The sequence below is a fragment of the Limanda limanda genome, chromosome 22, assembly GCF_963576545.1.
Source record: "Limanda limanda chromosome 22, fLimLim1.1, whole genome shotgun sequence".
NCBI classification, from domain to species: Eukaryota; Metazoa; Chordata; class Actinopteri; order Pleuronectiformes; family Pleuronectidae; genus Limanda; species Limanda limanda.
In genome coordinates, this window is record NC_083657.1 from 15,534,244 (window position 1) to 15,548,035 (window position 13,792).

Sequence of the window (13,792 nt, forward strand, 5' to 3'; positions counted from 1 at the left end):
CCAGAAGTGCAGTGTTGTTGGCACATGTAGCAACACTAATGAGTGGATCAGAGGTATCACAGAATTTAAACTTTCAACCACAGGATGTCTGTGGAACAATGTCGAATTCTCAGTTTGTAAACCAACCTTGGTATCAGTGGTAATAGCAGTAACAGAACCAGTCATTTCGGAAATTCGTAGCTTACCTTGAAATCCACTCGTACGTCACTAATGGCGGTCTACTCCATTGAACGTGTGTAGATGTAGGAAAAGTGTAAGGTTGAGTTGCGAGCCAAGCGCGGCGCTTATGGCCTACCTGGTATGTGGAAATGCCGGGGAGCAGCCATGTATGTAGAAGTGGATGAGGGAGATTTGCCATCAGAATAGGTGGATAAACTGGGGGTACTCCGACCACTTTCACTACCTCCAGTTTGGGATGAAGGTGGGTGGGCATTGGATATGAAAGGCAGAAGGGGAAGGGATAGGGTCGGGGAGGAAACAAAGGACGTCGGGGGGCAAAAAGGCAGCATTAAGGTAAGCAGACTGATAAAGCTCAAACAAGAAGCTGTAGTTAATACAGTGATGCAGGTGACTTGATAACCCAGCCGTTTACTGTCTGTTAAGATTAACTGTTCTGTCGTCAGTGAATTTCTGGCAGTGAATCCCGACTGAACTGTTAAGTAATGAGACTAAAATGATCCTATAGAAGTTTTGTTGCTACCACTTTAGCATACAGTCCCTCAGACCAATTCACGTTTTACAAGCAGCGTCATCCAGAAACTCCTTGAATCCTTGGCCACCATGAGCCTCGAGGTAGCTGTGTTATAACTTCCCGAAACCTACATGAAACCCTCTGAGATGCCTTTTTCACAATCTGTATTCATGTTCAAAATCAAAATCAGGATTAATTTTCTGTCTCTGGCCCACAGAGGATTTCTCTCCTGCCTGTGTAACTGGTTAACCACCTGAGGTTAACTGCTTCAGACCACATCAGAACCTTTCCTCCAATGGGACCATATGCTACTTCAATAATAATGTTTCCCAACAATGGCAACAAAAGTTATTCAAAGGTTTGTCTTCATCTATCTGATTTAATCCTGTCACTGCCACTTCTTGAAACCGAGCCTGTCTTATCACCTAGGCACAGCTGCAATAGAAGGTACAAAGTTGATATCCTACAGGCTTGTGGCTTATGCAGGAGCACATAACATTGTTCAACAATCTTGCTTGGGATAAATCTACCTTTGATAGTTTGGTTCATAATCAAAATCTCTATTCAGATGAAAAATAGGAGTTTTACTTCGGGAACCACGCTGTTGAGCTCATTAAAATGCTCACTCAGCAGCTACTTCCTACTTCACTGTGAAGAGAAATGCTAGGTCTGATTGCACTAAACCTGTTAGCGTTAGCACCAGAGCAATGATGCAACTTGGATGGGACCTGAAGATCTGAGTGACTTTTTGTTCGGATCACTTAATAGTTATCAATAGAAAATCACCTTCAAAGTGTGAGTTGTAACAGTCTAAGTGTAGTTGCCAAATAAGGACCACACTGACAGTGACACATAATAATTTTTCATAACCGGTTGGTATATTATATCTTTTTTGTTACACACATAAATATAGGAATGATTGTGTGCGTGTTGTGCATCTGAGAGCAAAACCAGGGACAACCCCAGTGTGTTGTCATGAGCAGGCTGGGTGATGGAGTCACTGGCACCTTTGAGGCCAAAACCATAACCACTGTACATCCAGAGCTTTGGGGAGGAAACAGAGGGAGAGAGATTTTCTGTGTGTGTGTATGTGTGTGTGTTTGTGTGTGTGTGTGTGTGTGTGTGTGTGTGTGTGTGTGTGTGTGTGTGTGTGTGTGTGTGTGTCAGGGAGAGTTTTATCAGATTGAAAACACCACACTCTTCTACCCTCAGGCAGAGAGGAACCACAGACAGAGATCTGGATGCAAGTGGATGAGATCACTGACACACATGGCAGCGCTGTTCGAGCTTGTCCGAGTGATCTCCTTCAACTACACACAATCACACACACAAACACACACATGCCTGTGAACACAAACACACATACACGCTGGAGTACTGTTAGTGCAGGTCTGATTGTGAGGCAGATCCTGCCTACAAACATCTGGAGTTAAGGGAGTTTGGAAGGAGATGCAGATTTATCTGAACAGATTATACGTTTGACAAAAGGCTCCAATCATTAATCAGAAACCTATTTCAAAGTAACAAGATATCAACAATGGTTTTGGGGTCATTAAGTGATCAAAACAAAATCATGCATTATTCATCCTCGCAAGGTCCTTCCCTCAGCTCTGCTTCAATCTCCATCATGTTGCTAAAGTCTTTCTCCCACAGTGACTTCTATGAGGGAGCCTGCGCATTAAAACACAAGCCTGTTGCATGAAAACAAATGGCCCTCTTTCACGGCATGTTAAGAACCGCTAGGGCCTGATCCAGGCCAACGGAGCGCTGTGTTGCATGCCACTGCAACTGGCAACCGGACCCCCAAATTACAGCTCGGCCCGCTCGGGCTCTTTCATTCCTCCGTTCCCCCTCCTCTCTTTCATCTTCCCTGTCGGAGCACTCCCCTCCCAGCCTCTCCACCCTGTCATGGAAAAACCGCCGAAACCCTGGACCGCGTGTTTGTGATTTTCTGTGCAAAAATGTTTCAGTGGAAGCTCTCGACCTCCTCCTTTTAATCAGGCTATTTCAAAGTCCATGCACGCTATGTCAGAATGGGATCCAAAGGATTCTCTGTAAAAACGTCATTCTTTTTTCAGGCGAGGTTCCCTATAAGTGAAAATGAGGACTTAATGGTGCTGTGGAAACAATTTGATATCTGGAAAAACAACTTATAAACCTTTGTTTGCTCGTGTCTTTACGACGCTAAAATCAATCTGCTCTTGAAAACACAATCCAACACAACTTTTCTAAACCAATGAGAAGCCTGAACACCAATAATTTAGCCAGATAGCTACCACAAACAAACAATAAAAGCAAACCCATAATGATACCATATTTATAATAATCCCTCACTGCAGAGGAAAGCAGTGAGCACCAAACTAGTGTTATTAGGTTAATGCTGAAACAGAAATCAGTCTTCCTCCACTTTTTCTACTTTTTTGTGTTCACATTGTGTTTTGGTGAGGTAACCATTTTCTGAGGTCTCAGCTTTTCATTCTTCTGAAATGATGCCTGGAGATATGAAGATTAATCCCAAATCGTACCAAACTGTAGTCTTGCTGACAAATCACTGTACCTTATCCCCTTGACTTGCACTTAAAATATTTGTGCTGCATGATGCCTTGGTTTGGATACTTGTGACCCTGCCTGCACACCTCAATGTGCCTTGTATCAATACTTAGAACACGATACAACAGCTCTTTCTTCAGAATTCAGATCTGGGACAAAAGCAAGTGACATCAAAGGGATAATGTCTGACACGTGACAATAAACAAGGCACCATTCATGAAAAGCAAAACGATAGATCAGGCAAACAATCGGGACAACAATCTGAACACAGATACACAACAACAAAAATCACCCCTTAATATTCATCCAAGCGATAATGCCAAATGGATCAGGGTGACACTCAGGTTTTCTTCAAGTTAACCATGCATGACAACAACCACTTCCACAGACACAAGTGAACAGGGCAAGCAAAATGATCAAACTGTGTGGGCCTACGAATGTACCTTGATGCACTCCATGAAACCTGACAACACCACGATACCGGACAACATCACAAAACCTGCTAACCATTCTACCAGGGGTTGGGGGGGGGGAGACACAAAGAAGAGAAAGACTACTGGTGTGTTTTTACCGTTGGGAGGAGGTAAACTGAGATGCAGGGCTGTCCTAGGTTTAGGGTCAGGCACAGGGTCCTGTTTGAACCCTGGGGATGAGCGAGATCAGGGGATGGGGAGAAGATAAAGCAAAGGGAGGAGGTTGGTTTACGCAGGGGTAACAGCGTGCAAGGGGAATGTGCACAGCACTGGTTTGTGATGTTGATTTCAGTGATGTGTGGTATCGTGACTAGTATTAACAGGTTCATGGCTTCGGTTTAAAGAAAATAACAGATCCAAATGCAGCACACACCAGGTCAGATATTCTCTTTTCCATTATGACTATCTAGTCTAAGGCGAACCAAGAGACCTAAAGGCCCTGGGTGAGAGTTTAGATAACATGGTCATTTTAGTGCTTAACCACAAGTCATGCCAACTCAATTCATTGGTTGAATCACAGCACTCCATTCGTAAGGACCTCTGATCTCAGTCAAATACAGAAAAGACCTTGCTGCTGTTCCTAAATCCAAGGCCTGTGACAATCATTTAACCTGGGAATCCTTCAATTATTAGCTTTTTAACAAGATTTAAAGTTTTAATTTCTGTCCAACAGCAGCAAGGATTTTAACAACCATTGTCTGTATTGGACCAGGTCTTGGTCTCTGTGTACTTTTATACCTCTGATGAACGGGATGAAGTTGTGCTGCTGTAGCATGGCCAGGGTGGTGGGGTTTAGGTGTAAAGACAAGTCTGCACTGCCACCTGCTGGTGTGGGTGAGTACTGGCCACCACCACCACCACCTCCACTCCCTTCCGCCCCACCAGAATAGTACGCAGGGAGGGAGGATGAGTCCCTGGCCAAAGTGGAAGGGTACCTAATGCCACCCAGGAGGTTTGGGGGCAAAGTCAGAGAACTGGAGTCACGGGCCTGGTTGCTGTATTTACCGGTGGGGTATAACTCTGGCCCTGGGTGTCCAATCAGATTACAGGAAACATGTTGAGTTACAAGGTAAATTTTTGAAAGTGAACATTTCCTTTATAGTCATAAAAAAAACAAAAAAAAAACAACAACTTGCATTTAAGAGAGAAATGCTGTTCTAGTTGATTTATATTTTAAAAGTAACACTCAAACTTGAGGACATTTTTTGGATGTGCTCAAGCTCAGTCGCTGAGGAACTAAAAATGTGCAACAGTCCAAATACGTCTGGTCTAGTCTGTATAAGAAACATCTGCAAGGTGACTTTTTAAATCAGGAAATACAAAGGTCATACATGTGTATGGGGTTAATACCTGGTCGGCTGTAATTTACGGGGGAACGGGATGGGGTGTAGCGTCCGTAGCCTCCCAGGGAGCTGGTGGAGCTGGGGCTGGAGGGCCTCCTCTGACGGGGGGACTTCTCCCCATCGCCCTGGTTGCATGACAACAGTAACACAATTAGTGAATTCTACTGAGAAACACACTCACTCCTCCATCACACTACCAGAGGGGAAATAGGGGCAGGACTGCATCACTGGTAAATTCTTAATGAAATGGATCCATCATATTGAACAAAGCACACGAAAGATCATGGAAACCTGGTCACCATGGTAACACAGTTGTCAATGGAAACATTGTTATTGTTAAGTTCAAGGGCAGATCAGATTAGACAGATTTAAAAATGTTTTTGAAGATAAATTCATTTAAAATTATCTGCAAAGCTACAAATAAGATGTAAAGGTTCCTAATGCTGATCAGTATCAGTGACGTACAAAACATAATAGTCAGCTGCGCTAACTGACCACTGAAGTCACTTCTTAATTTCATCACTTCATTTCTTTCATTTGTTCAACGTCTTTGTTGCAAAAACGATGCAAATTTATGACAGTTTTATTTCTATACTTGGGAAGAATAACAATAGACCAACCATTCTTTCTTGGTGTATTTGTTTAACATGAAATTCATAGAAAAATTAATTGTAAGATATTGTAAATTGGCTTAAAATGCTGCAACATTAAAGATAATTCCTTTTGATTGTAAACTGAATTTTGCGTTACTTAACCATTAATCCTCACTTTAACAAACAGTGTTCGAGTTAATTGCTGAAGTCTTTTACAACTGACTTACACACTGTTTTGTTTCCCTTCATTCATTCTGCCCTATATTGTGTTTACACGTGTACATTTCTAGTAAACAAAATACTTCCCAAGTATAGTAATAAAACTCCACTGTACACACAAACACGTCACATGTCACACTGATTCGAGGTTGTGTCATGCACAGGGATACATTGTATTACCTCAGTAGGAGTAGGAGAAAGTAGCTGGGGGGACTGCAAATGAAGAGGGGGAGAGAGCCAATGATTAGGACAAACTCATATGTGAGGTTATATGAGTTAGCCATCCAACCATGGGAGTGATCATTCAATGTCAGTGTGAGGACATTCCTGATGGTTGGATGAAATGAAATGAAGTGGGTCCAGCATCCCCTGTTGGCTTTACATGCTCAGGGCTGTGACTGCACTGCACAGGAGTGGTTGTGTGAGGTGAGAGAGAATGGAGCATGGCGTTGATGAATGAGTGAGGGAGGACGATGGAGGGATAGCAGAGTGAAAAATGAAAAGGTAACAGAGGCAGGAAAAGGAAATGTACGCAAAACTACAGCAATCTGCTGAGTGTTAATGTTTCCAAAAAAAAAATCACCTAAAATATCATTTAGTAATATACATTCAATTTCAACAACATTATTATGGACAACACAATTGATAAGAACCACTGTTATGAAAAACAGTGTTGGGACTGAGGCCCAGTGATCTGAGTTTTCAACAAAGGCCCATAAAACGTGAGGCCTAAACGCGATCCTGAGACCAGCCCTAGAGTGTTCCGGGGTGTCGACACTCCAACCCCCCCCAGCAGCAGGCCCCGGTGGGAGATGTTGCAGGCCGCTCTGCAAAAACCCAAATGAGACTCTGAAACACCCACTGAGGTCGAATCCCCGCCCACTAAGGTCGGGACCCTGACATCTAATTGGCTGAGGGCAACACTGACCCTTGACCCCTCCTCCAGGGGGGCAGGTACCTCCCAGGTAGAACAAAACCCCTGTGCTCCCAGAAATCTGCCTCTTTTCCACGCTGCTCAAGTTGTTTTCTGACCTCAAGAGGTCTAACCACACGACTCAGTAACTAAGGAGGCGATTAGACGTTTGTTTAATATCATTTTATTTGAAGTCGTTTCATTTTCTTCTTTTATCTCAGTCAAAGTTTTATCTTGATAGGACCTTTCCTGTTTTAACTTGAAAAACCGAAACAGGAAGTGCCCCGCTGGACGGACTCCGACACTTCCATAGACTTTTCTTTTTTCCAACGATCCACAAACGGCTTCCACAAAGCCGTTCCCTGCAGAAGCGCGACGTTCATCCCGCTGAGGAGTAAGAGACAATTCACTCCGTTCCTGTAAAGCAGCACGATCTCCGCTGTTACAGAAGAAGACGAAGTTTCATTCCGTCACGGAGCACGAGAAAATCCGCTCCTTGTCCGGTCCAGCGGCTGAGCTCCGGAGCTCCGCTCGTGAGAGAGACCACGTGATTCACTGGCCCCCGACACATTCGCGCCGAGGCGCAGACACACCGCGGGGGTGGTACAGTAAGAGACTTGATTATCTGGGCAGATACGTAGCATATTGATTTAATATTTGAGTGTATTTGTTTGTGGGACCTCCGTGTCTCATTGTTTAGCCACGACGATTCGGCTACTTCCGGTTCATTTCCGGTTACGGCCTTGTGCCACAGTTTTTAAGCGCCGTGACTAAACGTCTCCGGTTGCACTCGTTCCCGTCTGAAGAACCTTACAGAGATTTTACCGTCAGACTTCAGCACACAACGCCGTTTGAGTGCTGAGCGGTAAAGTAAATGTAACTTGTTTCTGACGGTGTTTTTAAGAGCTTCTTTGAACTCTCCTTGCATGCCTTCTCTTCTCTCTCTCTCTCTCCTTCTAAACCGACCTATACACCCGTTCCGATCTGTATTTAGAATACAGTTCATGTAACAGTTAAATCTATATTTAAAGGGCCTGAAAACATCTGGCCGCCATTTTGAAGCCAAAGCTAAACCAGAACAAAGAATCCTTTGTTCCACCTCCTCCTTTGTGCCTCACACGTGGTCCGGCGGCCATTTGAGATTATTCATCGGTAGACCCGCCCTCAATTCTGGCTCTAAATTCATAACGAACCCGCCATTTTGTTTTGTAGTTTTAAGCCTAACATTGTCGGCCTCCATCTTGGATGTGACGTCACTACGTGACTGCATCATCGCCACGCCCCCTTTCTTTTCTCTCGCTCTCTCGCTCTCTCACACACACACACCCACACACACACACCCACACAGACACTTTGATAGACACAGACAGATGCATACACACTCAGATACACATAGGTGGATACATGTGTCTTCTAAATTGTGATAAATGCTGCTGCTGGTGTGATCTTTGAAATATGGGAGTTTGTTAAGATGATGAATCATTAAATAACACTGACTTTATTTCACACACACACACATAGACACACACACACACAGAGAGACACTTTGACACAGACACACACACACATAGAGACAGACATACATAGGTAGACCGCAGGTTGTCCATGTATTTTCTGAATTGTGATAAGTGCTGCTGCTGTGTTTATCTTTGAAATATTGGAGCTTGTTAAAATGAGGAATCATTGAATAACATAACTTTATTTCCCCTTTTTAATAAATACTTTTGTAATTAAAGTATCTGTAGTCTGTGATTATTTGTGCATAAGTGTGTGAATACAGCTGGATTATGATTGCCTGTGCTCGAACTTAGAAGCCTTCACTGTTTATTAAGTAATCGTTAATATTAAAATATTGACATTAATTAATTTGACATTTATCATTATGAGACTGATAATTATAGCTTGACATCGTTGGTCCCTGGAAACCAGGGTGGTGCCCCCCTTTCTCAATTATTAATATAGATAGTATTATTCTTAAATTGATAACTTTATTGTTTTTGACTACTTATTTTCATTATTCTTGGTTGATAACCTTATCATTGTTAATTGATAGCTTGTACTTTCTAATTGATAATTCCTATTTTCTCATTAGTGGTTTTATTGTTAGTTGATTACTGATCATCTTCAATTAATAATTTAATTATTTTTGATAGATAATTTTTATTATTTTAATAATCATATTTCATGATTATTAATAATTAGCCAACGTCAAGTCTACTCCTATTGCACAACAACAGTCAGTCAACAAAAAGTCTTTAGTCAGTAAAGGATCATTAACTTATCAGTGCCTTAGCTGAAGCTAACTGATAAACAATCATTCTGCATTCAAACATCTTTCAATTTCCGCAGTTGATACTGAAGTAAAAATAATATAATAATAATAACAATAGGGACTGACTTCTTCAAGGAAAGTAGAGAGTGGAGTAGTATTTTTAACTGAAGTAAACATACCACCATAATGTAAAAAGACTCCATTGCAAGGTCTGATATTCAAAAACTATATTTAAAGAGTAACCATAGCTAGCATCACTGATGGCTTATTGTACTGTGATATTGTTGATTGTAATAAAGTTTACAAAAAAACTACTAAATTGATCAACCATGAAACTTTGTGGAAGGATGTGGTATGAGTCCCAGAACCCAGAATTTTCTATCACTTTTTTGAAATTACTGGGATAGGAATTTTGGTACATTTTAATAATCATATTTCGCTGATTCGCAGCTTGATTAGTTGAAGGAAACTGTTGTATGTTGGCAGAGTTATGCACTCTACTGAGTGCCATTCTAGTCATTACTGGAACAGAGAGGCAAGTGAAAAGAGAATCACACAGAGAACGGTGAGAAGCTGGTCTACCTCTCCGTAGTGCCTCTCCTCAGATGGGAAGCTGACATATGGAGAGTAGGACAACATGTCAGGCCTGTCTATGTTATAAATGGCCTTGGTCTTTGGAAGAGCAGCCAGGTCCTTGTAATCAAGCGTTTCCTCTCCTAGTTTAGCCTGAGGGCAGACAGAAAAACACACTCAAGTATAACCACTCACTGGTATTTCAGAGCATGTACTCCTCTTTTAAAAAGATATATGAAACAAATGCTTCAGATGAAGCACTGAGCTATGGCACAAAACTAAGTTTTATGCAGCTGCTGCCCCCTGCTGGTGAAGTATTACATATATGACTCTGCTGGGAGAGCCCGAGGCGCTGGATGCTGGGACTGAGGTGATGCTCTCAGATGAAGTCCGGGTCACCTGTAACACACAAGACTACTTTTTAATCACAGGTTGATGGAGACGACAGAGAATAATATTGTGTTTATTTAACGCTCATCCACCCAAGCTCATGCTTTGTGTGAACAGACATTTAGTTTGGATTTTGAACTCAAACCTGTTATGAAAACGTTTCATCTCACCAACACTCAAACCGCAAATATTCAACTTACAACCCATTCTCAAAAAGGTGGTGAGGAGCACTCAGAGAAATAAGTATCCTAATAACCTCAGCACAGTGCGCTGTACTGTACGTTCACATAGGAGGTAACAAATATTAATGTGCAGATTGGGCTGGATTACAAGGAACATCATTGGCCTCAACAGGTTCAAACCTACTTTGTGTGCGCTCAACTGTCGAGAAAAAGGTAGATTAACACCTAAATCTCTCTCTCTCTGAAGAACACAGGTGCTCACTATAGATCTATTAGTGAAACTGTGTTGGCTGTGGGCATCATTGTCAAAGCGCACAAGTTGAAGAGAGCAGGTTAACGTTCCCCCGGAAAACAAATACAAATTTGAAAAATAAAATACAGTTTATCAGTTTCATCTTTACAGGAGACCTACTTCTTTCTGCTCTTTTCCAGCGTGTAAAGTAGCTTTGATTAAACAAAACAACAAAATAAAACTCATCTCCAACTGCCTCTTATTAAGCCGCTCCATTTTGCCTCTGAATGAAATATTAGCCTAGCCAAAAGTGGACAACATGAACATGAGCAGGACGTGCGACACAATTTGTAATTTAGTCTTTCAATCACACTCCATATACAAATGTTTCCCATGTTAATAACTGTACATGTAAGAAATCTGCAAAATTGTAGACTGAGATGCAAAACAGCTCCTATCAGGAAACACAGGGGCGGCGCGTCCCATTGGGCAAGTCGGGCAGTTGCCCAGGGCCTCGGCCGCCAGGGGGCCTCGTCGTTTTACAATTTTTTTTTTTTTTTTAATAATTCAAATACATCACTTGTCATTGCACATGCATGTGACTGGAATGTAATGTTTCTAGGGGTGTTCTTAATTTGTTGGGTCTCATACTGTCAGCTGCCAGAGTTGCCACAGGAACGAGCTCTGATCTCCCTATGTGTCTCTGAGCGAATGAGAGCGGGCGGAGCCCCGGCTCCTGTGTGTGTGTGTGTGTGTGTGTGTGCTGTCTTGACACACACACACACTCACCCGCACAACACTGTACAGTGAGCCGCTGCAGAGCCGCGGGTTGCCGACCCCTGGCTACGGCGGAAGAACGATTTGTTTACAGTTCCACCGTTAAAGGGAAGCGGACGTCCTAACATTAGTTCCGCGGCTTCACAGTACATTTCACAGGAACGAGCTCTGATCTCCCTGTGTGTCTCTGAGCGAATGAGAGCGGGCGGAGCCCCTGGCTCCTGTGTGTGTGTGTGTGTGTTTGTGTGTGTGTGTATACTCTCTCTCACACAGACACACACACACAAACTCACTCAATCGCATGTCTCCCTTTCTCTCTCTCTCTCACACACACACACACACACACATAGGGTTGCAAAATTCCGGAAATATTAAAAGTTGGAAACTTTCCATGGGAATTAACGGGAATTAACGGGAATTAACGGGAATATACGGGAATTGATGGGAATTAATGGGAATTAACGGGAATAAACTGGAAATGTTGTGGGTAATTTATACTAACTGTATTTACCTTGTCATATACAGACATTAATATAAACATTTTGTTGTGTCATAGGCTGATTTGAGCCCTGAGGAAACTTTGGGCACTTGACTATACGCTTCTGCATCTTTGTGGCATTCTTAACATAGGTCTTTGCACAGTATTTGCAAATGTACACAGCCTTTCCTTCTACATTGGATGGGGTGAAATGTCTCCACATATGAGAGAGTGCACGTGGCATTGTTCTTTAGAATAAGATGAGAACAAAGTTTGTAAAAAAACACTAATGCAATACCAGAGATATAAATTGTTAGCCAAACAATTGGAATCGTCTGTAAAAATATTTTATAATTGATCGATAAATTAATAGAAATAGGCTAGATGAACAGATGAACACTACAGCAGGCCTCAGTAGCCCTGCTGTAGTGAGCAGGATGCTAGGAATGATCTGTGCATGTGATGGAAGAATGCTCAGTGGAGGGTTGAAATTCAACGTGCAGTGTGTGCTGCATTCCAAAATTCTTTAAAATAGTGTTTTGAATTATGTTTTTATTGCTCAGCATTTAATTTGCATAGTTTTTTTTTTTCAAAATTCCCAAAAATCCCCGAGCTTAATATGCCTGTGGAAAGTTTCCTGAAAGTTTCCGGAAATTTACCGGAAACTTTCCGCCCCTTTGCAACCCTACACACACATAGTCAAAATAGATGTTAAAGTCAGCCGTTTTGCTGTAAAGTTAATCATTATGAAGTAAATAATTGTTTAGTTGTTTCTATTCACAATAAATGTCAGTTTCACATTACATGGCTCATTAAGTGTGTGTGTGTCTGGATGGGTGTGGGGTTGGAGGGGATTGGTGCTTTGGTGGGTGGGATTGTTTGTTTGGTTTTTTTTTTTTTGAAGGGGGGGGGCCTCAAAATTGTTCTTTGCCCAGGGCCTCCAATTAGCCAGAACCGCCCCTGAGGAAACACAAATGCTAACTCTCAGAAAATAAGAGAGGTCCTCCACAAGTCAGATATGTCCACTCTCTCTGTTCAAGTTGTGCGTTACCCTCTACAGATACAGATTCATTCATCAAACCATCCCTGTACATGCGCACCAACATAATGCATCATCAGTCGCCGACCGATTACGTCCGTCTGCTCTGCCTCAAATGAGAAGTGGACTGAAACATGTGGTGTCTTTAGTATTCATGGGCCATGAGTGTGTATGAATGTAGCACTCGGTGTCAACAGTTATGATCAACCCATGCAGCAGATGTCTGTGGTTGGGGAAAGGAGGGGGTTGAGTGGGGGTGGGGGTGGGTGCAGGGACGCACAGGAGCACCGACCTGCTGCTCAGGGATGTCATTGAGCTGTATCCGCACCTGCTTCTGGGAAGGAGAAGGGTTATGATAAGGAATGAGGATGGGAGATGGGGGAATGGCAGATACTCAATGAAAAAAATAATGGCAGTTTGTCCCGAACTGAGTTAACTCCTCCTCCTGTTTGTTGTGAAGGGTCCGTCCCAGCCTCCGTGTTGCACCTGATAAGCCTCAAGGTATTTCTGGTAGAGTTAAGGTGGGTTATTTTGTTTGTCATGGGAATTTAGAGCAGCCTGCTGTGTACTTCAAACTTCCAAAAACTTCAGGTAGCTACACGGCCAATTGTCTGAAATTCACAATGAGATGAGGCAAATTTTACTGCTTTGCCAAAGCAGACTGAATATTCCACTGGCAATGCTTACCACCTGATGGATCAATAAAAGATTATCAATATTGCTTTCGACCCTTCTTACTGTATCCCACTGTCAGACAGGCTTTTGGGTCTGTGTTCACACTGGAAAAACAACAAAATGATCTATACATCCATTCAGTATGGACAATAAATAACTCTATCCATTAAAGCCCGGCAAACAAGATGAAGAAGCTACACTTTTGTTTATAATAAGAGGTTTTCATAGTTAAGGTTGATATGCAACGTTTTCCAGTTGTTTCCTTCTAAACAATATGTTAAAGCTTTATAGGGCCTACTATTAAATATGGTATCAAGTGTGAATTGGGACAAAGCCCAATTCCATGCCTGATCACTATAAGATACAACTTTATTTTACAGCCTTAAAACTCA

The 13,792-nt window shown here is 42.4% G+C and overlaps 1 protein-coding gene across 1 annotated transcript in view; it reads right to left on the reverse strand.

Moving 5' to 3' along the window:
• The window catches only part of ablim2 (actin binding LIM protein family, member 2), a 65,964-nt gene that overhangs the window by 17,102 nt on the left and 35,070 nt on the right, over positions 1 to 13,792 (reverse strand). Inside the window, exons 9-12 of the mRNA XM_061095750.1 lie at positions 9,949 to 10,026; positions 9,637 to 9,780; positions 5,065 to 5,182; positions 296 to 403 (exon numbers count right to left, since the gene is read on the reverse strand). Of these exons, the coding sequence (XP_060951733.1) occupies positions 296 to 403; positions 5,065 to 5,182; positions 9,637 to 9,780; positions 9,949 to 10,026 (448 nt within the window). The remainder of the gene's footprint in view (positions 1 to 295; positions 404 to 5,064; positions 5,183 to 9,636; positions 9,781 to 9,948; positions 10,027 to 13,792) is intronic.